At 41.2% G+C, this 24931-nt stretch overlaps 1 protein-coding gene across 1 annotated transcript; it reads right to left on the minus strand.

The window, feature by feature from the left end:
- On the minus strand, positions 1-23109 carry LOC115386645 (alpha-2,8-sialyltransferase 8F-like). Its single transcript, XM_030089047.1, has 7 exons — positions 23012-23109; positions 21729-21797; positions 21132-21206; positions 9913-10057; positions 741-853; positions 550-642; positions 1-469 (listed from the first exon to the last, which is right to left on the minus strand). Exons 1-7 carry the CDS (start codon positions 23107-23109, stop codon positions 1-3), a joined length of 1062 nt encoding a protein of 353 aa, XP_029944907.1.
- Between the last annotated feature and the right edge of the window lie 1822 nt (positions 23110-24931).

The raw sequence follows: 24931 nt of genomic DNA on the forward strand, positions 1-24931 counted from the left end.
TCACTGCTCACATTCTCCAAGGTGAATCCTGAGGATGCCCTGATTGTGCAGTTTCAGCAGGCGGTCGAACTCGGCTGGCATGGCGTGATATCTCTTTCGAACCGGCATGTTATCGTAGTAGTGGTTCGTCAGGTGGTGGAAGTCCCGAGGGTGGAAACTGAAAGGCCAGAATCCATACAGATCCACGCTGTTGCAAAGTTCCAGCGCCAGATTAACCATCATAAAGCCAGTGCTGAGCCGAGCTTCCTTCAGGCCCTGAGAGGTCCAGTAGGTCGAAAGACTCTTCAGATACTGGGGGTTGAAAGACACAGGTCTAATGGGACTATCAAAGTCTCTGATGGCATAGATGGCCCGCTGACACAGAAAAGTGTTCAAGCGAAAGGAGAAAGTTGGCAGGATCAGCATGGCGTCTCTGAAGCGGCGCAGACTCTCCACAAATGGACGACGATGGTTGTCCAGAGAGGAGAACCTGCAGAAAAAAAACAGCTCATGTGAAGAAACAAGACTGAAAGTGTTACTCAGAAGACAAAGATTCACTCTCCAACTCACTTCTTTTGGAGGATGCTCGGGTTTGCTGTCACAAGGTTAGTCTTCTTGCCAACGTGTTCCTCCCATTCACGGTCCAAAGGTGCGAGGTTGCATCTGAACAAGCAGAGAAGAGCCACAAATCCCTACATGAACTTTCTACTGAAAGTAGTTCAGTTCAGTTGATGTCCATCCTCAGTCATAAAATCTCTCACCTGATCACAAACTGAGCTGAATCGATTTGTTTTCCACATTTGCTGTTGGCCAGGATCCCGCCGTTCCCCACCACAGAGCAAGTGTCCCATTTCTTATTGGGAAGAGGATGGTCCTGGAATCGAAGACATTAGCAACATTTACAGTGTGCAAAACATCATAACTTTCAAATAGTGATTATGTTGCCTCAGCACACATAATAATAATAACAAATTTATTAAAAAGCACTTTTAATCAAAGTGTTGTACAGGCATTTAAAGACATCAACATATAGCATGCATATTGTGCTGCCCCTGAGGCAGTTGTTTTCTTCATATTGCAAATTCATGTGTCTAAAAATGTTACAAAAAATGTAAAACGATAATTTGGAGATGTTTTATTTGCACATTTCATTGCTATTTGTGTATGTAGTTTAAAAATATGGCAAAATAATTATTCTTCCTGTTTTACTGCGTCACTTCCGGTTTTCGTTCTGGGCGTTTATCGATGACACTATACCTAAAAACATTCAAGGGATTAGGATTAGGTTTAACCCTTAAAAAGTTAAAACAATTAATTTAAGACTCATGTTTAGCTTTGCTTTAAATACCTCACTGCATCTGCAGTGGACTTGGTTATACATACATGACTCACATTTTTTGTTTTAATGAGATGATTTTTGTCATCAAGGTTTATATTTTTTGTCACCAGAGGAGCCCAAAGTCCATAACAGTACCATTCCATTTGACTGATATCTTGCACTTTGGACAGGGGATAAATGCTGCATTCAAATGCAAAATGTCTAACTTCACATGTAAAATCCTTTTTGCTCAAACCTCATACTGCTGCTGTTTCACATGTCTCTTTCAGGGCAAAAGTTCACAAACTTCGTATTGTATTTAAAGAAAACGAACACTTCCAGAAAGCAGAGAAATAAATGTTTACGAGATGAAAAGACTCTAAATTGTTGTATATGTTTGCCAATTCTACAGGCATGAATAGAAAGACTGGATGAAGAACAGTTTGACCAAATACCTATCAGTTTCAACGCCACCAGTCATACAGGGGTCATTTATTTATTTGACCAACAGATGTTAAGAGCTTCAGGCCAATATCAAAAACTCCATTCCTGGCCAAAGTCCTGGAGAAGGTGGTCTGTGTCCAACTTGCTTCCTTTCTGAAGACACACAACATACACGACACATTTCAATCTGGTTTTCGTGAGTCTCACTCAACCGAGACGGCCCTGTTGAAAGTGTCTAGTGACATTATGATGGCTGCGGACTCTGGCAAATGCACTGTACTGGTTTTACTAGACCTATCATCTGCCTTTGACACAGTCGACCATGGCATCCTGATCAACAGACTGAGGGACAGGGTTGGGTTGTCAGGTGTTGTTTTGGACTGGTTTAGGTCATACCTGTTTGGTAGAACTTTCAGTATTTCCGTTGACAATGTGATGTCTGATCCTGTGGAGCTTCAGTGGGGGGTGCCACAGGGATCTGTTCTTGGACCTATTTTGTTCTTGCTGTATATCCTCCCTCTTGGCAAGCTGATTCAGCAGTTCAGTGACGTGTCCTACCATCTGTACGCTGATGACCTGCAGCTGTACTGCTCCTTTAAGTCATCTGAGCCAGAAAAACTTAAGTCGCTGATGAGATGTCTGGCCAAAATTAAGGAGTGGCTCAGTGAAAACAGTCTGCAGCTGAATTCAGACAAAACGGAGACTCTGATTGTTGCCCCAGACAGCGCCATGTCTGCCATAAAACACCATCTTGGTGACTTGAACTGTTCAGTTAAAGGCAGCCTAAGAAATCTGGGTGTTATTTTTGATGAAGGAATGTCCTTGGAACACCACACCAATCAGCTTGTGAAAAACTGCTTTTTCCAAATTCGGAATATAGCTAAACTTCGCAAAAAAGTGTCCTTCAAAGAGTTGGAGATGATTGTACATGCATTTGTCTCATCTCGCCTCGACTATTGTAACAGCCTGTTCACCTGTCTCAACAAAAAAGAACTGGCGCGCCTTCAAGTTGTCCAGAATTCCGCTGCACGGCTCCTGACCCGCACTCGTAGGAGAGCCCATATAAGTCCCATACTCAAGGACCTACACTGGCTCCCCGTTTCTTTTAGGATAAATTCTAAAATCTTGGTTTTGACGTTTCGGGCTCTACACGGGCAGGCACCGGACTACATCAGGGGCCTGATCCAGCCCTATGTTTCCACTCGCTGCTTGAGGTCCTCCAACCAAAACTTGTTAATGGTTCCCCGCACGTTTCAAAACTCGAGGGGATAGATCATTTAAGGCAGTGGCACCGCGTCTTTGGAATGAGCTTCCCTGCTCGCTCAGGTCTCTGGACAATGTTGATTCTTTTAAAAAGCAGCTAAAGACCTTTTTCTTTGAACAAGCCTTTTAGCCTGTATGGTACTGTTTTTATCTTGTATATCTATTTGTTTTCTGGCCTGCATGGTACTGTTTTATCTTGCATATTTGTTATTTTAGTGATTGTATTTTGTATTTTCTATTTTGTACAGATTATTTTTATGTGAAGCACTTTGTGACCCTGGTCTGGGAAAAGTGCTATACAAATAAAGCTTACTTACTTACTTACTTACTTACTTTACCAAATCAGATGTCAGGGTTCATGTTTTGTCCCATGTGCTTTATGTTGTGTTCTAACTCTACACTACATGACCAAAAGTATTTGCTCACGCATCAAAATGATCAGAATCAAGTGTTCTAATCACGTGGCCTGGCCTGGCCACAGGTGTATAAAATCAAGCACCTATAGGTACGCAGACTGTTTTGACAAATATTTGTGAAAGAATGGGTCACTCAGTGAATTCCAGCGTGGAACTGTCAGGATGCCACCTGTGCAACAAATCCAGGCATGAAATTTCCTCGCTCCTAAATAAAAAATCAAATTAAAACACAACGCATCTTTAGAAAGAACAGAGTCAGCAGCTTAGCAAAATATGCCAGATGATGTCCCAGCCTGAGGGGCACGCATCACAACACCTGACCCATCTGCACCTGTCTATATTTACAGTCCTTGTAACTCACATTCTTAACTGGTACCACGTCTGATGAAGTGGTTATGATTGTGAAATGTCATGGATGCATCCAACTAACGAACTGTCTATATAAAACCTAACGTGCTTGCAGGTCAACCAGTCTATGAAATGATGGAGGCTGGCCCAGACTGGGCGCCATCCTGACATCTGGAACACATCTGTCACCCCGACAAGCACTGCATGCTCTGCAGGACCAACTAGATGGAGCAGCTCGGGAAGAAGACACTGCAAGGACCAGAGATGGGGGTCCACCAGGATGGGGGTTCTTCTTCCAAGTGGTTGTGGAAGCAAAGTTTTTTGTACATTTTTGTGCGTGACCAAAACATGAATTAAAAAAATGTTTTTCGGTGACATTTTTGAAGTCTTCTTGACTCTTTGCCTCTCTGTTTAACTAGTATTAATTTTGATAATGACCATTACTCTTCATTACTACTGAGATTTAAAAAATGTTATGGAGATAAAAAACAAGTCGGAAATATGACATTACAGTGGCTTACAAAATGAGAAGCTTGACAGTTTTACTTTTTTAGATATGTCATGTTTTCATATTCACAGCAGCAGCAGCACAATGGTGAACAGATCAAAAGTCTTCTTCAGCTTTAGACCAGCACAGCTTCAAAGGAACCACACAGTGGGGCAGTGCTGATACTCACAGGCCACCATGTCATCTTTCCTCTCTGGTCCACAGCAAAACCACACAAATTGACAGCCGCCTCCTTCTGTCTGGACTTCTCTGTTAATGTTTTTTCTGCTCCCAGCCATTCCTGAAATGTCTGTGAGCTCGGAGAGATTTACAGTTTCTGAACTGTTCATATGTCTAAGCTCTGATACCGTAAACCAGGCAGTTTGTTTTATCTGGCGATGAAGTTGGAGGCAGTAATGTGGTGTCGGAGCTCCAGTCTTTAGTTTTGAGGTCGTGCAGATCGATGTTATTGACTGTCGACAATTTAGCCAAATACCGATCCCTGGCCTCCTTGACAAGTTTGTTCCTGTACGGTATCGTCTCATGGCGCCTGGGGGTGTGTGTGCCAGTTAGGACACGTGACTAACAAGACCAATAAAATGAGTTTTATTTTAAACAACAGTGGTGACTTTCGTTTTGAGTGCACTTTCCCCTCACTGTCACAAAACACCTGAGGCCTGGTATCTCTCCATGATCTGAAATGACAGACCCAGGTATTCACATGTCTTTGACTAGTTTTACTACCAAGCTGGTAATCGTAATTCAAACCAGATCTTTCTAATCTTCATCAGTGTACGTGCACAACAAAATGGGTCGTGTTTTAATCATTTCACTAATCACTAACCTGGAGAAATCCCACAATCTACTTTACTATTGAGGCAGACAGTCATTCTTCAAAAATATCAAGACTTCAACCAAAGCATTTCTGGAGCCCGTGACTTTTACAGTTCCACCGGCTCCCCCCAGTTCTTAATTCCAACACATGGAATAAAGAATGTCAAACAACTGGCTTGAGCATATTGCTGTTTATCTTATCAAAAGTCAAATCCAAGTGCAAATGCAGCGTGCTGCTTGGAGCCAAATTCAAGTCAGCAATGGAGGGTGTGGTTTTTTTTTTTTTTTAGATGAGTTTAAAAGATATTAAAACATGTTTAAAAATAGGTTCAGTAAAGGGAATACAACAAGAACTTATATAACCTGTTAAGACACTTAAGATACAATGACCTGAAATAGGATGTATCATCAGAGGACTGGGGACTTGTGCCAAAGCCCACACTTGATCAATCAATAACCAATTTAAACTGTTATAGTACAAATGGTTAATAAGAACATAAATTACACCAATTACATGAAATGAATACAATAGCGGGCAGTGGCGGCTGGTCAATAGGGGGCGCTGGGGCGCCGCCGTCACCTACGGTCAGTTCATAGTCAGTACAATCAGTCTACACAATATTCAGAAAATATAAAACTTTGAGTGTATAATTTCTATGTATATGCTGATCAACCTGATCTGCAAATACAACAACAGAGCGGCAACCGCGGGAGAGCGAACACCCGGGCTTTCTCCCACACTTCTTATGAAAGGCGGAGTTGGCTAGCTGGTTGCACCACCAGTAAAGCCTTTTTTCTGCTTCCCCTGTCTGCTGTGTGAAAGTGTTGGCACCACCGAAACGTTGAGGACAAGGACTGGTGTAACTGATATGAAACACCTGTCGGAGAAATGCAAACCACACGAAAATAGCCGGGTCCATCTGGAGACTAGAAGCTAAGACGCTAAGCTTCTTCGGCAGGCTTAGCATTGCTGAACAACTTGATGAAAGCTACAGAATTGGAATCCGAAAGCACAACGAAGAGGTGACCAAAAACCAACATGTCTTGTCAAGAATTATTGACTGTGTTAAATTTTGTGGAGCTTTGGAGTTGGCTCTGAGAGGCCATGATGAGAGCGCGACCTCCCAAAAGCCTGGAATTTTTCATGGGTTGGTGGATTTTGTTGCCTCGTTTTAAAAGAGCATCTGGAGAATGCCACGGTTTTCAGAGGGACTTCAAAAACGGTGCAAAACGAGCTACGGGACTGCATGTCGTGTGTTGTCAGGGAGCACATAATCAAAGAGGCTCATGGCGAAGATTTTCTTGCTATCCAGGCCGATGAGACGACCGACATTGCCGCTCAGTGCCAGCTTGTGCTTGTCCTGCGCTACATCGACAACAGAACCAACAAGGAACGTCTTGCCGCCATCCTTCCTCATGACCGAAAAAGCATTAGCTCAACCTGATAATGCAGCAAGCCGCCTCCAACATCTTCAAGGTTAGAATGTTTTTTCTCTTCCACTGCATAATGCCACACATGGACATCCTCTATGCAAAACTTCAGAGGAACAACATCGATTCCATTCAGATCAGTGGGTGTATCCAGCAGTTTCAGCAGGACTAAATAAGGTAGGATGAGTGTTCCTGTTATTAATGACATATATTTTTATTTTGTTGTCACCATCCTATAACAACAGTTTTATTTTATACAACAGTCTTTGTCATCCACAGAAATTCTCTCCATTCCATGGCTGAGGAAAGCGATGACCCTCAACCAGTGGAGAAACGCCGAACAGTCAGCCCCCAAGAGCTTGAGAGGCTTGCAGCAGAAGTGAGTGTTCTGTACTTGGTAGGAATCAGTCAGTTACTTTGATTGTGGAAAGATCCAGAACTTTAACTGCAGAATTCCAAATGTTTCATAGCTGCATTTCTTTTCTTTATTTGCAAATAAACAAGAACAAATACACAGATAAATTAGAGGATAAAATGACACACTGGTCTGTTTATTGTTTATTATTTGTTTGTTTATTATTTGGATCCCCACAATTTTTCTGGCAAAATTCATTCACTCTTTCTCCACTACAGTAAACTGTTTTTGACAATCATGTTCTCATTCTGTCTAGCAGATGGCAGTAAAATGCTCCATAATTATCTTTTTTGGTATTTTCTTACTTGTTAGAATTTCTTAAACATAAAACACGGCTGTGAATAATAACGTCACATTTAAAAAAAAATAGCTCATGCCTCTGATGCATAATATTAAATTTGCTTTTATTACCTTTAATTTGTTTTTGTTTTCTATTTTGTTTTCGTCTCATTTTTTTCTCTTTCGGTGTGTGATACCATTCTAGGTCATGCTAAGGAGCGCTTTGCCTTCACAAACCACCTCCTCTGTGCCACCTTACTTTCGGGGGATACGTTTGAGCAGTACAACAAGGCATTTCCTGCAGAAGCACTGGCCAGCACCTTGACCCTATGCTGAATGGGACCAAGCTGAAGACTGAGCTCAGCCTCATCTACAGCCAGGATGAGATCGAGTCCTGCCATGGTGCTGTGGCTCTGTTCCAGCTGTTTGTAGAACACTCTGGAAAAGGTATTTTCAAAGACTGTAGCACTCCTTCAGATCCTTATCACCGCACCCATGACCACTGCAGAAGCTGAGTGGTGCTTCTCAACACTGAGAAGAATCAAAACTTTTCTCAGAAACACCATGACTCAGGAGGGACTGAATGCATTGGCCATGCTATCAATGGAGAAGAGAGTGGTGAGTGAAATGCTCGACTTATTTTAACTGAAGGAACAGATATTCCATTTGATCTGTTGAGGCGTCTGCTTTATAGGATATTTTTGTTGCTAGATTTCTTTTTTTTTTCTTCATTTACAAAGGCACTAACTAGTAATTTTCCTGATTTTTCAGTCAGAGCTCCGTGTTTAGTCATTTCTGAAGGCAGCTTTGTTTACAGAGACTTCATTGTCATATTTATTGGTCGTGTTTGGTTTTCGTTCATTGTTAATGAGACCGAGAATAAATTCTGTTAATTATTTTTGTTTCGTGGTTGAAACTTTCTTCCAGTTCCAGGATAAAATGTTCTTTAAAAGTGAAAGTTTATTGATTTTGATTGGATGTTCTTGCATTATTATGGCATATTATACTAGTTGAAAATGGTCTCAAAATAACATTGTTGTTTAGTGCAGTGTTATCACTTATTGCAATAATTTCTGAGAAAATTACCTGCACAGAAATTTTTGTGTAAATAAGCTGGTTTCCAGGCAGCTGGATTTCCCCAAGGGGACAAACAAAGTTGTTTTTTTTTTTTTCTGTCTATGTTGTTCTATAATCAATGTATAATTGTTGCAAAGACCAATACAGTGAACCATGTACCTGTGGATGTGGCAGACATACCATTTCTTCAAAATAAAGCAGATGACAATGTTTGATTATAAACATATACTCAGTTTTTCTTTCCTCCTAACTCTGTAACTGCATGGACATGAAAGTGGCTAGGTTTGCAGCATCAACTTGCCTCCAAGGTAATTTGTGCGCCCCCTAAAAAAAATGTCACCAGTCGCCACTGATAGCAGGATTTCAGATTTTTGTATAACATGGAATGAAATACAAAATTTTATTTCTTAAACCCTCCCAATGAATCTTGGGACTTTAGCCAATACAAAGTAAGTGCACCAAGAGTGAATGTACAATGATAGATTCAAGCCTCCTGCATGCTAAAAAAAACTATTGGCACTTTGAGACAAAAGTTAATAAATTTTCCTCTAGAGAGAGTGGAGGTAAATCAGAGGGCCTGGATCTGCTGTTGTTAGTGTAGCTAGCTAGAAGACGCTGAGTCGCCAACTCGAAATCTGATTGGTTGAAGCAACTGTCTGCTTGACGCTTCACTTTACTTTACTGGGCTATCAGAACGGACAGTGAAGGCCTCAGGCAGATTTCTTTTTACCCGAGCAACAGATGATGCCTGAAATCTGATTGGTTAAAAGATTTAATATGAAAAAAACATGTCTGGAAGCAGCGCAACCACGGGAAGACTATGAAAGGAACCGGAACATACCGTTTGGAATCATTTAGTAAGTATTCATGGACAAAATATAATTTACATCAGTCTGTAATTCAGATACCTTTTAGGCCAGCAGAGAAGGCTTTGCAGGCCCTGACGGCCCACCACTGGATTACAGTAGTTACAAAAAGGGAGGCACAATTTGTCTAAGAAAGCATATAGAGACCTTTTGTTGCTTTTGTGAAATCCAAAAGTTTAACAGAGAACAGTGATGAAGTGGAATAAATGTTTGTGAAGTAAACTTTGTGGAATTACCAGAATATTTTCCGTCGCCTGTTCATTGTTAACATTTGTCAGTGTCACCCTACCAGTGTGGCAGTCACATGGTTACAACTGTACAGTTCTGTGTATTTACAGACGTGGAGAACGTTGGAGTTCTCAGATGTTGTATGAGACATGCAGTGATGCTGCGGGTTTGGTAGCTTAGAGGCAACTGATCGAATGTTAGAGTGTTTCTGAGCGGCACTTTAACTCGGGCCCAGACGTCTCGATCCTCAAGTCTGTTTTATGCCTAACGTGTCTGTGAGGTCCACGCTGGTGGATTACATTATTTTAGAATAAAATTTCACCTTTACCAACTTTTGAGGCTATTCAACCTGTTTTTGTTAATATCTCATTCATAAATCAAACACAGATACGATAATTCAGCCTTAACCTGTTGTGACCCTTTTTGTAAATAAACCTTGCTACGGTCGTAGTTTACCCACAATTGTGACTTGTTTCATGATGTGAAAGCAAAGCTGTGAAATGATCGCTGAATGACAGACATCTTACCTTTGGAAAGTTACTGAATAAATGTGGTGTCACTTTAATGGACCTCTTCGGGTCTCCGCTGTAGACAATCTGCGATCCCAGTGGAGTGTTGCTCTGGGTGACAATGGCATTTTTAGCCCCTTGGCACTTGCTGCTCAGCAGAGAGCTGGATAAAAACACAAAGATAAATTCAATACAGACATCTACCAAGAAGGTGTGCTGATTGCATGTTACATTAAGCATATCTCCTCAACTTCTTTCTCCAAGACAGAAGCTGTCATTCTCCTGGAATGCAGGAGTCCCGAATTAAATAAAGTTGATTGTTTTGAATTACTGTTGGAGTTTTGGAAACATATATCCAAAATACACAATTTCACTTGGCAAAACACTTTCAATTTAAAATTTTCAGAAATTAAATGCACAATGGCTTTTTCAATACCTGTATCGTTGGACACTCCCCACACACAGTGAGGCAGAGTACCTTTATCGTCTAACTCCTAATACAGGTATCTGGTACACCAGGAGACCGACGCTTCAGTCTCACCAGCATGTAGTAATTTCATTCTGGTCGTAATTATTTTTCATTGGGCTCTTATACGTGCTGTTCCCATTCAGAGTTTGCTGTGTTCTCTGGTAAATCTAAGTGTCATGCTTCTAACCTGTCAGTGGTGGATTATTTTTCATGGCATGTCAAGGCATCATAATATGATGAAACCTGCATCTGCCCTTTCAGTAAATTTGAAGTGATGTTTTGAGGATATAAATATTTCAGCTGCTTTTTTTTTTAAGAACTGTCATACATCTGGCACAATTGTTCAAATGTATGAAGGTTGACCCCTGACTGTACACCTTTGTCCCTGTACTACCATCTCACGCTTCCTGCCCCAAAGTTTTGTTTTAGTTTCAGCTTTTCAGTTTTGGAGTGTCTCCAATATGTTTATGCATTTTATAAAAATAAAATCAATCAAATTAAAAACAAAAAAAAAAGTCTTGGTCCTTCTTGTCCAGTTCTTTGGGTTGGCCAAGTGCAAATAATAATACCGTATTGGCCCAAATATAAGACGATATTTTTTTCCAGAAACTGTATTCTCCAAAATGGGGTCGTACTGTAATCGAGGACTAGACTGTCGTTACACATCCACGCCGCTCGATGGAGCCAAAGTACCGGTGACCAGAAAGCGAATGAAGCGTCAGTCATATGACGTCTGTGGTCTCAGTGATCCGGTAGAGGAAAATAGAGGAACGTGACCATTTGGAACGAAGGAGCTGGAACTCTAGACAAGTGAGCAAACAACAGAGGCGAAGTTTTGATGCCAACTTTAAACTGATGGTAATCATTTTTATTTAATACTGCAGTAATATTTCTTGATTTGAAATCACATGAAATGTTATCTCTGTCGTGAGTTTTCCTAGAATAATTGTACAATAGAAAGTTTTTTCTTTGAGTAACCTTATTGTCTTCAACATATTTTTATTTTCACAAAATGATATTTGATAAATAGGGGTCGTCTTATAATCAGAGTTGTCTTATATTAAGGCCAATACGGTATATCCAGAGAGTAGGCCACACATATCCATCAGCACCATACTAACAGATTTGACAAGACAAGGACAATATTGTCAGTGTAAAAGGCTATTTTGTGTGCTTGTTTTTCAGATGTGAAACCCTGATATGAGTGTCTGTGCTGTAATTGTCGTAGTCAGTTTCTAATCCTAATATGAATGGCATCTGTGATAGAGTACATCCCTGGTGAGTTCATCTTTCCATTATAAATGACTTGGAAATTATGTTATCCATCAGGTTTGTGAGTAATATGTGAATCCACTTTAAAGAATTAATTCCAAATCCCATTTTTCAGGAGTACAATAAATAAATATGGATACTCAATTCTACCGAAGGCTTGTCAGGCATCCAGCAATACATACAGCAAACACTGCTGTATTGAAACTTTTCATGGATTATACTGAACGCTCTCCTGGTGTTGTGGAATATTTGTCATTTTCACACAAAGCTATCCTGACCAATATATGTCTAATCTTTTTGGAAGAACTTTATGGAGTATCTTAGTGTCAGAAGATTTGGTCTGCAGCAGGTTTGCCTGGTTTTAATATCTCAGTTATCTTTCTCATCTGAGTGATTAGTGAAGGATACCTTTCTGGTAAGATTTACTGTACAATTTTAAAAGTCAACTTGCCTCCAAGGTAATTTGTGCGCCCCCTAAAAAAAATGTCACTAGTCCCCACTGATAGCAGGATTTCAGATTTTTGTATAACATGGAATGAAATACAAAATTTTATTTCTTAAACCCTCCCAATGAATCTTGGGACTTTAGCCAATACAAAGTAAGTGCACCAAGAGTGAATGTACAATGATAGATTCAAGCCTCCAACTTACTTCCTATAAAATTCAATTTGCAGACCACAATATAGTCATTCTACTTGCCACAAATTTCCCAGCTTTCTCTCCTTGTTCGTAGTAAGACTACTTGACCATAATAAACTTGCTGCTATCTTATCTGCAGATACTTTACTAGAGTTGGTTATCAAAACCAGAAAATCTTTATCACTGGATCAACATCTGATTTCGTTCCTTATCTAAAGCTTTGATTTTTTTTTCAAAGGTCTTCTGTCTCTGCTTTTCATTTCTTGGTTTAAGAGCTTGTAACGAGAAATATTTCTCTCCTCATGCAGGCCTGTACGCCTCCTGGTCTATACAGCAATGATTCTCAACCATGGGCCCGAACGCCAGCTAGTGGGCCGTGAAAACTGGAACGCATGACTGCAATGCAGCTTCCCACCACTAGGTGACAGTGACACATCTTTCAGTGATTCAGTTTGCTCCAATAAGCAGCAGAAGAAGAAGAGAGACGTAAACATTCAACAAGTTATGAAAACGTTTTTAAAACAAACAAAAGAAAAAATTAAGGTGAAAATGATGCTAAATATCGGCATTTCCAACGTTGCGTTACACAAACCTTTTAACTCAGCATTCTCACATTTCAACACACGCCAGTCTTTGAATTCTCGAGCCATGGCTGCAAAATGTCCCTCACTCGACACTGGGAGTCTGTTCTGGGGCAGGGAACCTTTGGGAGAGTGGTGAAATGCCTAAGGAAGAGCGACTCAACACCTGTTGCGATCAAAATGTTGAAGAGGGAGCCTGACAACATTCGGGGAGCTGCAGCAGAGGTAGGAAATACCAGAGTTTGAGTTCTACTCAATGATCAGTCGATTTAAATCAAAATTGCTGCAGGAAATAAGACTCGACATGATGGAATTCATGTGTTTTAATTCTGCACCCTCAGATTAATATGCTGGAAAGTCTGAGAGCACTCGACCCAGACAAATGTAACTTGGTTCGGTGGTACCAAGCGTTCCAGAATGCACACCACATTTGCCTGGCATTTGAGTGCCTGGACAAGAGTCTCTGGGACTTTATGGAGGAAAGACAGTTCAGACCCCTCTGTCTAGAGGTCATCAGACCCATAATCCAACAGGTATGCACAGATTCACTCGTCTTTAATAATACGCTGATGAAATATTCTTCATATTAAACTGTCACAATACCGTGTCTTTACAGGTCGCCACAGCACTGCACCATCTCAACACTCTCAACATCATCCACGGCGACCTGAAGCCCCACAACCTGATGCTGGTGGACCAGAGACGGCAGCCTTACCGAGTCAAAGTCATTGACTTTGGTTTGTCCCATAAAATGTCCAATGCCAGGCAAGGCATCTGTACCCAAACACTTCCGTTCAGGTGAGTTTCTGCTCTATTAGTGGTGAACTTTTCAGAGTCGCTGAAGCTGTGATTGCGGGGAGCTAATCTATTCTCGTTTGTTTGATTTCTCTCAGGGCTCCTGAGATCATGTTGGCGCTGCCGTACAGCTTCACCGCTGACATCTGGTCCTTGGGCTGCATTGCTGCGTTCCTCTACATCGGACAATTGCTTTACCACGGCCTGACCGAGTACGAATTGGTAATTTTGACCCCCTTTTTTTTTCTTTTTAAACACAATCTTCATGGTATTTTTAACATAGAAAATGTAAGGGAGAAATGTGGACCTCTCATGCAATGTTCCTCTGTATTTCCAGCTGAAATGCATCATGGAGACGCAGGGACTGCCGCCAGACTCGCTGCTGGACAGGGGGCTGAAAACTAAAAGGTTTTTCGTGAAGGACGGCAGCTCATACAAAACCTCCTGGAGGCTGAAGGTGTGTCACATTTCCATTGCCGTGATTCATCATGTGGGTGATTTTCTTTCCCACTATTGCATTAATCACTCTGTTCGTGTCTTGCTGTCTGTTCAGAACCTCAACGACTTCTTCCACGAGCAGGCCCGTCCATTTGAAAACAGAAGGATGGCAGCATTACCCTGGACGGCATTCTGCGGGTAAGGATTCTTTATGCATCACTATAATAGACCTTGAGGGTGAAGTTGTTGCTGCAGGATGCAGGTCACCGAAGATACAGCCTGACCTGAATTGTTTTGCTTCACATTCCAGCTCAGAGACGTTTTCCTGTGACCAAAATAGACGATGCCAACATGTTCGTTGACATCCTCAAAGGACTGCTTCGCCTGGATGGTGAGCAGCGGCTGACCCCCAGTCAGGTGGTGCAGCATCAATTCATCACCTTGAGTCACATTTCAGCAGAATCTCCCAGCTCCTAGTAAGTAAATGCTGTCCTCTTAAAGCAGTGAGTGTTTTCACTGCCTTGAAACAAAATGATGTCAATATTGATTTTCCTCTTACATGGGAAGTGAATGTGGCTAATAGAAGGATTCATTTCTCTTTCAGTGCCACGTTTTGCTTGAAAATAATGGAGGCCTGCCGTCAGAAAGCTGACAGAGAGAGCAGTGCGGCTCGGTCGACCTCCCAGCGCAGACAGCCAGATACCACCTCCACTGTCCACCAGGGTGTCAAGCCCGCCTCAACGTCACCAAGGAAGAGGAAGGTCCCTGCGGACTTTGACCGCCAAGAGAGGACAGAGAAAAGAGCCAGGCAGAGCAGAACAAATGGCAGCAGTCAGAAAACTCATGTAAACTTTGCCTCTTTAGAACCCGGCAATATTAGAGCAAATTCATAATTCATTAAGTTTTAATTGTCTGATCAGTTTGACCTCTGTTAAAGCTATAGTGCGTAAAACTTTGGTCGCCCTCTAGCGGAATTCTGCGTTTTTACAACAATAAAGCCGGCGCTTCCATATGATGTACGCCCGGGTGTCCCCAGTGTCCCCCCGCCTCCCCCCCCCCAATCTGCCAGGGTGATTCGCGTTTCCACAGCGCGAATCACCGTTGGAAACGGTTTTTATTCTGTGTGAATAAGGACAGCTGGTGAAAAAAAGTTTGATTCTTCCGAAGAGGTAATTATTGTTTTTTGTTTTGTTTTTGTTTTTTTTTTGCCACAGAAACACAAATAGCTTTACTACAAACGGGAGACAAGGTGCCTGCTAATTTACTGACAGGTGAGTGGATGAAAAGACCCAGTGGTCGTCAACGGAAATCATTTGTTGTCCATTGGTCTCCAGTAGCTGCTTCTTGATGAAAAACGAAGTGTTACACACGAAGTACAGTGTTTCCTGCAGGAAAAGAGTTTGGCGGCAGGGGGGTAGCGTGTTGTGTCGCTGCTAACGCTGCTAGCTGCTAACGCTGCCGGTGTTCGACCATCTGAGAGGTTTTTTTTTTTTTTTTTTTTTTTCTTCCTCTCCGTTGTCCGGGTGCTGCACAATTCAGCGCGGGCGAGGCGCCCGGACTGAACCCTGAAGTAGCATGTGGCTTCCTCGGTCTGCCTGAGACTGTGAGCTGAGCCTGTTGCTTTGAGACCCTCCCCCTCCCTTCTTGTTGTGAGGTAAAATGCGTAATTTCCTGCGCGCCAGCGCGGGAATGTCGCCGTCGACATGCAAAGCAACAATTATATATATTGAAAAATCCTGCGACATGTTAGAGGAGCCAATCGGCTTAATCTGCATTTTGTCATCTCCACTAGTAGTGGCTTGGCTAAAACGGACGTTCGTAGACATTTAAAAGTTACGCACTATAGCTTTAAAGCAACATTTGACTTAATTTACTCTTCATATAATTACAGGAACCACAGTGTGGCTCAGTCGACCTCACAGGGCAGCGAGGGTGATACCACCTCCACTGTCCACCAGGGTATCAAGATCACAATAAAACTGCCTGGAAAGACGGAGGCCCCATAGGACTTTGACATCCAAGAGAAAGAAGAAATAAGAGCCAGGTAGCGTTGAATACATGGCAGCAGTCAAAAAACTCTACGCAATGTTGATTCTGTATAATCTGCCAATCATAACAACTAACAGCAATGTTGATTTTTCAGAATTCATTCATTTCAAATTGTCGATTCACTGCGAGCCCCGTTTTTGCAACATTTGACTTTATTTACTCTTCATGAAATTCCAGGGGGGCAGAGCAGTCCAGTTAATCTGCTGGAGAAGCCAGGCTGGTAGCAGCTCCACCTTCTGGTATCGGGGGTCATGCAGAGGAACACAGCAGACATCTTCAAGATTCCAGACTGCAAGACAAGCAGGCTGTGCTTCTGAAGAACCTGCCCATAGCAGGAATTTTAATAGCTGTAAATATGTAAGTATGTAAAATAAACCTGTTTGTCATTAAACACATTTCTGTGTCTCGGTCGTCATTTGCAACGAAAAGTAAAGATGGGATGTTCTTCAAGATGGGAGTGATTAAAAATGAAAAGATCTCGGATAAAAGAAGAAGTGTAGATGCTTTTAAAAGATCTGTGAAAACATATTATACAATATACTGACCTGTAAATCGTAGATAAATTAGCTACTATAAAGACTAGATGGATCAGGTGTCACTCTAACATAAACACACAACAGGAAATGATAAATACATTGTGATTATTATTAATTATTATAATCTTAATCATACTGTAGGGGAAAAACCGGGGAAAAGAGCCGAAGTATACTGCTGTTAAATTATGTTCCGCTGCTTGATAAATAACTGATGGCATACCACTGCATTTCTTTTGCCAGGTCCACAAAAAAGGTTCATGCAATATCATTTTTCAGTTCAGAGTTATTAAAATTGCTGAAAACTTTACAGTTTAACGGTTTAAAGAAATTAACCATAAAATAGTTTATCACCTCCGCCAAAGAGGTTATGTGATCACGTCGGTTTGTTGGTTTGTTGGTTGGTTTGTTACATTACGGAAAAAGTTATGGACAGATTGCAATGAAACTTTGTGGAAAGGTGGGTCTTGGGCTAACTTAGAATCCATTAAATTTTGGTGATGATCCGGATCACTGTCTGGATCCAGGAATTTTTTAAAGGATTCTTTATCATTGAGAGATAGGGCAGTCTTTGACATAGTTGGGCATAACTCAACAATAAATGACAAGGGGGCTCAGCAAAAAATTACAGTGTCAGTTCTTCAGTGACTCTAACAGATATCAGCTGCTGATCCAGATCAGGAAGTATTCTGGATACCAGGATACACAACAGACAAAAATAGGGGGATTCCGGAGTGTCAGTCACTGTGAGGCAACACACTGAGATATGAACATGCAACAAACAGCTTTCTCCCATATATTGTTTGTGTTGGGGAGAAATAAAATGTCTTTTTCTTAAAGGGCCTGTATCATGCTTTTTTAGCTCGTCCAAACCCTATTATTGGCATTAACATGGTAATAGTTTATTTTTGGCGCTAAGGAAAAGTCATTTTGTGTTAAATAAAAGATTTTCGGAGGTTAATTCTGAAACCCGGAAGAGAAAACGCTCAGTTTCACTGAAAATCCCGCCTCACCCCCTGTGGACTTTGACTGACAGCGTACTTCAACCAATCGGAGCTACGGTAGCGTCTCTAAGGGTTAGCTTTAGCTCTTTAACTTTAGCTTCTCTACACGCGAAGACATGCAAAAACGTCTTTTCCTGTTAGAAACTCACCAAGCGCAGACTCTTCAGACTCTTGCTTGATTGTTGCTTTCAGACGACGGTTAAAGTTTATATCCATAATCGGAGATACAAAAAGTGGCAACACTGATTGCCGAGGGCGGTCTGCTCAGTGGAAAATGCGAATCAGCTGCTGCTGGTCAGAGGAGAGTGGGGGTGTTGTCTGTGCGGGGGTGGGGTGGGAGATGAGTGGTGGGAGGAGTTCAACTTTTGTGACTTACTTAGGTTTGAAGAGTTTCAAACGAGCTGTTTTCTACCCGAAGGGAGGGGCTGCTGTAGAGAGCAGCAGACTGAAAGAGATTACTCAGACATGCGTGGATGAAGTCAAATAACATTTTGGGGGTGGTTTTAAAGGGAAATCAACTTTGGGGCATGCTAAAAACCTTAAAAAAAAAAAGTGGATTTTGCATGATATAGGTCCTTTAAATATGGTGTTCTTATTGTTGTTGGTGACTGATTTGAGCTGTGGCGGAGGTCTGCGCTCTCTGAGTGCCAAATTCTAGTTTTCAAAAGCAATGAAATGAAAATGAACCTCTGCTGGACCTGCCCCTCATTCCACCCATATTGGACCTGTCCCCCAGTTTCAGAATGTGTGATGTTGTGGAAAAAAACGCCAGACACCTTTGGCCTTCTCAAAAACGTGGTGCAGAGACAAAAGAAACCGTTTTTGATGCAGGCAAGACTGACTCTGTTTTCCGCATCCTCTTTGATCAGATATTAAAACGCTCCCAGAATTCCTACCGTCGGGTAGTGTCGAATACCCTTCTTATAAAATAAGTTTGCTCAACCTTCACCACAATTAAAGGTGCTGTAGGCAAGATTTCACATCTCCGCCATCTTGCTTAGGGTTACCTAAGCAAGATGGCGATTTGACCCATCTAAGATGGCGATTTGAAACCCAGCACAGTCAATCCTGTCCTGTTTTCTCTGACATCACGCCCTTATGCAAGTTAAGCCCCTCCCACAAGAACGTGTGACGAATGCCCCTCGACCAATCATGGTTAGAGCCTCAGGGGCTCTTCTGATTGGTCAAAGATACCTGGAGCTGTCGAGATTCCTTTTCAGCTCAGAACAGAGACAGATGGAAACGCTGCGCCCTCGCAGTAGTGCAATTATGCTACACTCCTAAAGGATTATCAATGGATACTCTAACATTTAATCCAAAGAAAACACAGAAAAATTAGCATTGACTAGCAAAATCCTGCCTACAGCACCTTTAATTGTTATCAGGATTTATGGCCTCTCACATTCACCAGTCCCTCGTAACCATTTTATATGGTCATGTTTAAAGTAATGTTTACCTTGGCCTTGAAGAAACACGTGGTTTGAGTTGATGTTTAATCCAACTCCAATTCTTTCTTGGGAACTGTCCATCTGTGTGCACATGACTTACGTAGTCAACACGAGTTAACGTGTTGAATAACTGACAAACGATATTTGATACGTAGTCATATCATTTTTCCCTCAACAGTGAGAGTCTGACAGTGTTTGTTTCAGAACGTGTGACGGTTCTAGAATTTTTGACAGTTTTAAAATGCCATGGGAGAGAAATGAACATTCCAAAAAACAGAATTGAGTTAATTGAAGAAGAGAAACACTGTATTAATATTATTAATATTAATACTGATTCATGACAACGGCAGGTAATTCAAAAGAAAATACACTGAGATTCTTATTTTTTTAAAGCAGGTTCATCAGATCATGAGGGAGGTAAATATTAGCTGAAAACAGCCATCATCAATACAAAATCAATATATCATCTGAGAGTTGTCTTTGAGGAAGAGGTAGAAAATGTGAAAAAGGAACACACTGTGTCCACGAATGTGAAAAACAGAACAGAAAGAATATTGTAATTCTTAATTATCCATTTCATAAAACCAGCAACTAAAGATAAATGAATAAATAACCAAAGCTGGTTTCTTTATAAAGATCATATTAGCTCCAAAACAGCCTCCATCAAAGTGAGAGGTTTGTTCCATGTATAAATCACTGTGAGGAGTCGAGGAAAAGGACAATGCTTTATTCACAAACATAAGATTGTAACACCCAACAAACAATTTACACCAAAGAAAATCTCTTTTTTTTTATACTAATTATCCCTTAATATGGTTAAGGAAAAGTATGTATTTTACAATCTGGTTTCATAGAATTTTGTAGGATGAAAAGAAAGACGTAAATATCAGGGCGGACACAACAACATTGTCCATGAAGATCTGGGGAGCCTTCACACTTTAGCTCAACTCACATATGAAGACTGTTGTTCACTGTCCTGGACTTCATCTTATCGTGCAGACTGACGGAAGCGAGGCTGCCAGTCTGCGCCATCGGCCCCTCCGACCACCACCAACCATTCACTCTCACAACTTTCATACTAGGCAACGTGGGTGAAGTGTCTTGCCCAAGGACACAACGACAGTTTTACACCTGCGGGAGCGGGGATCGAACCGCCAACCTTCCGGTTATAAGACAACCTGCTCTACCAACTGAGCTACTGTCGCCCAATGATCACAATGCCAGAACCGAACCCTAACCCTATGCTGTATAGTGAGTTATAAAGCATTGTGATCATTTATGAGTGTTTATAACTTATGATGTGTTATACCGAATGCTTCAAGTAAAGTGTTACCAAATGTTCTAATTAAGTGAAATGGATTTATTGAAACAATTTTTCAGAGTCTCATTTAAAATATAAAAAGAAAGCAAAAAAATGACAGAAGATCCTTGGGATAAATAATATGTGTGGAAAGGTGAAGCCTGTGTGTGTGTGTGTGTGTGTGTGTGTGTGTGTGTGTGTGTGTGTGTGTGTGTGTGTGTGTGTGTGTGTGTGTGTGTGTGTGTGTGTGTTCTCGTATTTCTATCCTTGTTGGGGCCAAATGTCCCCACAAGGATAGCAAAACGTGGAACGACGTGCCTTGTGGGGACCTTTTTCCGGTCCTAAGTAGGAGAAACAGTGTTTTCTTGACCATGTTGTTGTTACTGAAAAAAGTAAAAGGTCAAAAACATTTCTTTAGGGTTAGGCTTTGTTGTGGTGTGGGTTAGGGTTAGGGTAAGGGTCAGGGTTAGGGGCTAGACATGAATGGGAGTCAATGGAAGGTCCCCACAAGGATAGAAATACGAGACTGTGTGTGTGTGTGTGTGTGTGTGTGTGTGTGTGTGTGTGTGTGTGTGTGTGTGTGTGTGTGTGTGTGTGTGTGTGTGTGTCTCAGTCCAGGGTGAACCTCGTACCATTGGCAACAGTAACAGCAGTCTGGTTAATGTGTGTGTGTAATATGTATAGATTGCTATAAAGGCATTGTCCTCACCTGAACTTCTGGTAATTCCCCTCCTGCCTCTTCCAGGGCTGACTGTAACGTTTTGCTATGTCGGTGATGAATTTGCTGTTTGAGAGACACATTCGCACACAGTCAGGTGTTTGATGTCCGAGGTTCTCACAGGATTTAGTGTGATCAGGGAAGGAGGCTGTGATGATCATGTTTGCTCTCACCTGCAGTGTTTACACTCTGAAAACAATGGAACCCTTTTCTTCCGAGGAGGTTGTCGGTGAGATTCCACACTGTGGCATCGTGAAACAGCTCAGATTAGAAACAAGCAGAGAAAATAAACTGTTAAGACATAAACTCACAGTTTTCTTGTTTCATTTGGGCTGAGTCATCAATTAGCTTAGAATAAAAATGTAAGAGTTCAGGCGTTCAATACATAAAAGAAAAACTACTTGTGCTAAATATGAGCTGAAAAACTGTCAAGCAGTTTTAAAACTTCAACTGCAGTAAAGATTGAACCTTTTCTATGTGTAAGGATTTTTTTTCAATAAATGTCTCTTGATGATAGAATTAAATAAAGTAGTGAGTGTTTAAATAGTGTTTAATAAATCTCAAATAAGTTTCACTGCTTGCTCTCACCTGCAGTTTTTACACTCTGAAGACACTGGAACACTTTTCTTCCGAGGAGGTTGCCGGTGAGATTTCACACTGTGACACCATGAAAAAGCTCAGATTAGAAACAGGCAGAGAAAATACACTGTTCAGTGATAAACACACAGTTTTCTTTTTTTTCATTTGAGTAGATTTATTAAACAGCATCAGCTTAGAATAGAAATGTCAAATGTTTAGGTGTTCAATACATAAAACTAGAGCATGTTACTGGATTCGACTTATTTTGACAAACTACTTGAAGTTTCTATATTGAAACAAGGAGCTTTTACACTCAGTTTTATAAACAATATGTGTTGAAATTTCTGTTATAACAATAAACCTACACATTAAAAGGTTAGATCATAAATCAAATTCATGGCTTAGTCAGCGTGGGCAAAGCAGTATTACTAAAACATAACACTTAACTGCACTAATAGGAGTTTTTGTCGTTTTTTATTTTTACATTTGTATTAAAGTAACTTTTACAAAAAAAAAAAAAAGCATGTTACAGGTTCCAGAAAGACAATTCATCCAGTGATGCAGTCATGTGACCGCAAGTGATTCACTCTCACTATCAAAATACGACTCCGTATCTGAAGACATTGCACATTGAACAGAGCATATAAAAGAGTAAGAAGAGTAAAATATAAATCACATGTGTGCAGGAGCCTCGTGTCTCGCAGAGTCGTCGGTGCCAGTTTTCTGTTCCACCTCCTTTTTTTGATGGTGCCCCGAATCACTAAAAAACAGACACTGAGATCTTAATATGCATGAACGGCCATCAGACAGTTGTGGTGTCGTGATGTGTGTTATCTGTGGGATGACATGCTGCAGTTTCTGCAGTTACAAGTGATACGGTTTGAAGTGTGTTGGGAGAATTGCTCCTCTTGAGTTTGAACATCCTCTCATGTTTCATTAAAAAATACATATATATATATATATATATATATATATATATATATATATATATATATATATATATAAAATAGACTGTTCTGCTTTGTTGTCTTCATCAAAAATCAAAACATTTGAGCATCAAGGTTTCATTTGACCACTTTTCATCAGTCACACCATCTTCTTCAGAGAAAAACAGTTATTTAATCCACTGAATAAGAATTATGCAAACAATGCAAAAAAAAAAAAAAAGTCAATTTGTACTTTTTCACTTCAACAGGATGCAATACCCAGTTCCTCATGTCCTTACAAAACTTTCAGTGCTTAGAATTTAAAAAAAAAATCTCCAGCGTATGTTTGCGTGGTGACAGACTTACTGGCTGTTGGTCTTGTACCAGGTAACACTGGTCAGCAGATTCCCCAAGAAGAAGATGGTGAGCAGAGAGAGGAGCAGGTTCTGGATGTGTATCCTCATGTCTCTCTGTTCCGTCTTTCTAACACTGACTCAATATCTCCACCACCTCCTCCTAAAACAGCTTTCCCTGGCAGTACCTCACACTCATTCAAGAGTGTGACTCTTTGCCTCTTGCCTTTCTTCAGTCTCTGGACGCCTTCTTGTCGTCCTCCTCCTAGTTGACTTTAGTTTCTCCTCTGTGGAAGCGAGTTCAAACCTCCTCAGTCCCAGTTTATCTTCCTGTCCAGGCAAGTCGTCTTCTGCTGTATTGCTGTATTCCTTTGTGCTATAGATCTGCTGAGGTGGATATTTTGTTTTGACACATCTGATTTCGCTGCATCTTCTATCTGCTTAATCCAACCGTCTCCTTCACTCTTCCTCTCTTTCAGCCTCCTTTGTTGTCATGTGCTCACCGAGCCAAACTCGCAGTCCTGCTCTCTACACTACTCCTACAACTGGAGAGCTTTCTGTTCTCTGCCCCATCTCACAGTCCCAGCCTTCCTCCTGTTCGTCTTTCTCCTCCCTCCACCTGGCTGTTGTCCACCCACACATGGGGCTGAGTGATCGGCACACAGACCTCGGTGACTCAAGTTTATATCTGCATTTATTTGTGCTTTAGGACTTTTCATGTTCAGAGTTATGATGGGCATAAATCAAAAACTATCTGTCCTGTCCCTTGGAAGTGTACTTTAGCCTCATGTCATTTATTCCCAAAATGTCTGTAGAACATTGCTCAGGCTGAGGCATGGAATGGCTGTGTAGTACCTGATGTCACTGTGTACATTCTCGTGCTCCTCTAACAGTTATGACTCAGCAGGGCTCTGCAGCGCTGCTCCTAGAGAGCCCCTACCCAGCATGTTTTAGTTCTCTCCCTGCTTCAACACACCTGCTGGCATTAACAGGCTCATTATTGGGCTTTGCTCTGTGCCTGGTGAGGTTATAATCATTAGATTCAGGTGTGTTGAAGCAGGGGGAGAACTAAAACATGTTGAGTAGGGGCCCTCCAGGAACAGGGTTGAAGCCCCTGACTTAGTGCTTGTGCACTGTTGATGTTGGGGTGCGGTTTGGAGGCTCAGATTCTTCCACTGCCATCTTCTCGTGGTGTCTGAATCTGAGGCTTCATACTAGACTGAGGTGGAAGACATAAGAGCCAGGTTTATTGAAGTGTAATTGCATGCGTTTTGAAGCGTAGTAATATGCACATTACAGCATAATTACATGCGTTATAAAGTATAATGACTGTAGTGGCACTCTGTGACTTCAAAGTTCGTTGTACCACCTTTGCAGCTTGTCTAACAACCAGTATTTGAATCACTCGACTGAAACCAAGTCTTCTTTTAAGATGTTTTACTCGAAAACTTAAAGCATACAAAAAAAAATAAGGCTCGTTACAGACGGTCAAAAAACTGTGTTGCTTCCATCAGTTACAGCTGCAATCTGAAGTACATGCAGGCAGTATCAAATGACGTAATACGTAATGAAAGCCAAAATCACATTTCACAATAAATTTCTCTTTCTATATTAATTAAATTATGCATTCTTTGACACATCACAATCATCATGAATTTCTTAAAAATGAAATGAAGCATTTTTTAAACATTTTAAATCTAAATTATTCTTTATATGAATTCCCCATGAACTGGCTCTTACATTACCCGGCTCCTAACTGGTTAGGCTGGAAAACTAAACAATTATAAACTCAAACATTAAAGAGCCAAAATCACTTAAATTAAAGAATGTCCATCAGTATCAATTTGTCCTTCTTCTTCAGTCTTCTGACGTAGCTTCTTGAAGCAGGCATAACTTGTTTACAGGTCGTTCCAGCGTGCTGGTTTTGGTCTTC

This window comes from Salarias fasciatus, chromosome 4, assembly GCF_902148845.1.
Source record: "Salarias fasciatus chromosome 4, fSalaFa1.1, whole genome shotgun sequence".
In the NCBI taxonomy this organism is placed as follows: Eukaryota; Metazoa; Chordata; class Actinopteri; order Blenniiformes; family Blenniidae; genus Salarias; species Salarias fasciatus.

Bases quoted from the DNA above. Each gene is read 5' to 3' on its own strand.
- LOC115386645 (XM_030089047.1), bottom strand. From the start codon at position 23,109: ATGAGGATACACATCCAGAACCTGCTCCTCTCTCTGCTCACCATCTTC. The intron at 21,207-21,728 runs GTGAGAGCAAGC...TCTCTCAAACAG, and splicing joins TCAGAGTGTAAAAACTGCAG to CAAATTCATCACCGACATAG. The intron at 854-9,912 runs GTAAGATGTCTG...CTTCGATTCCAG, and splicing joins TATTCAGTAACTTTCCAAAG to GACCATCCTCTTCCCAATAA.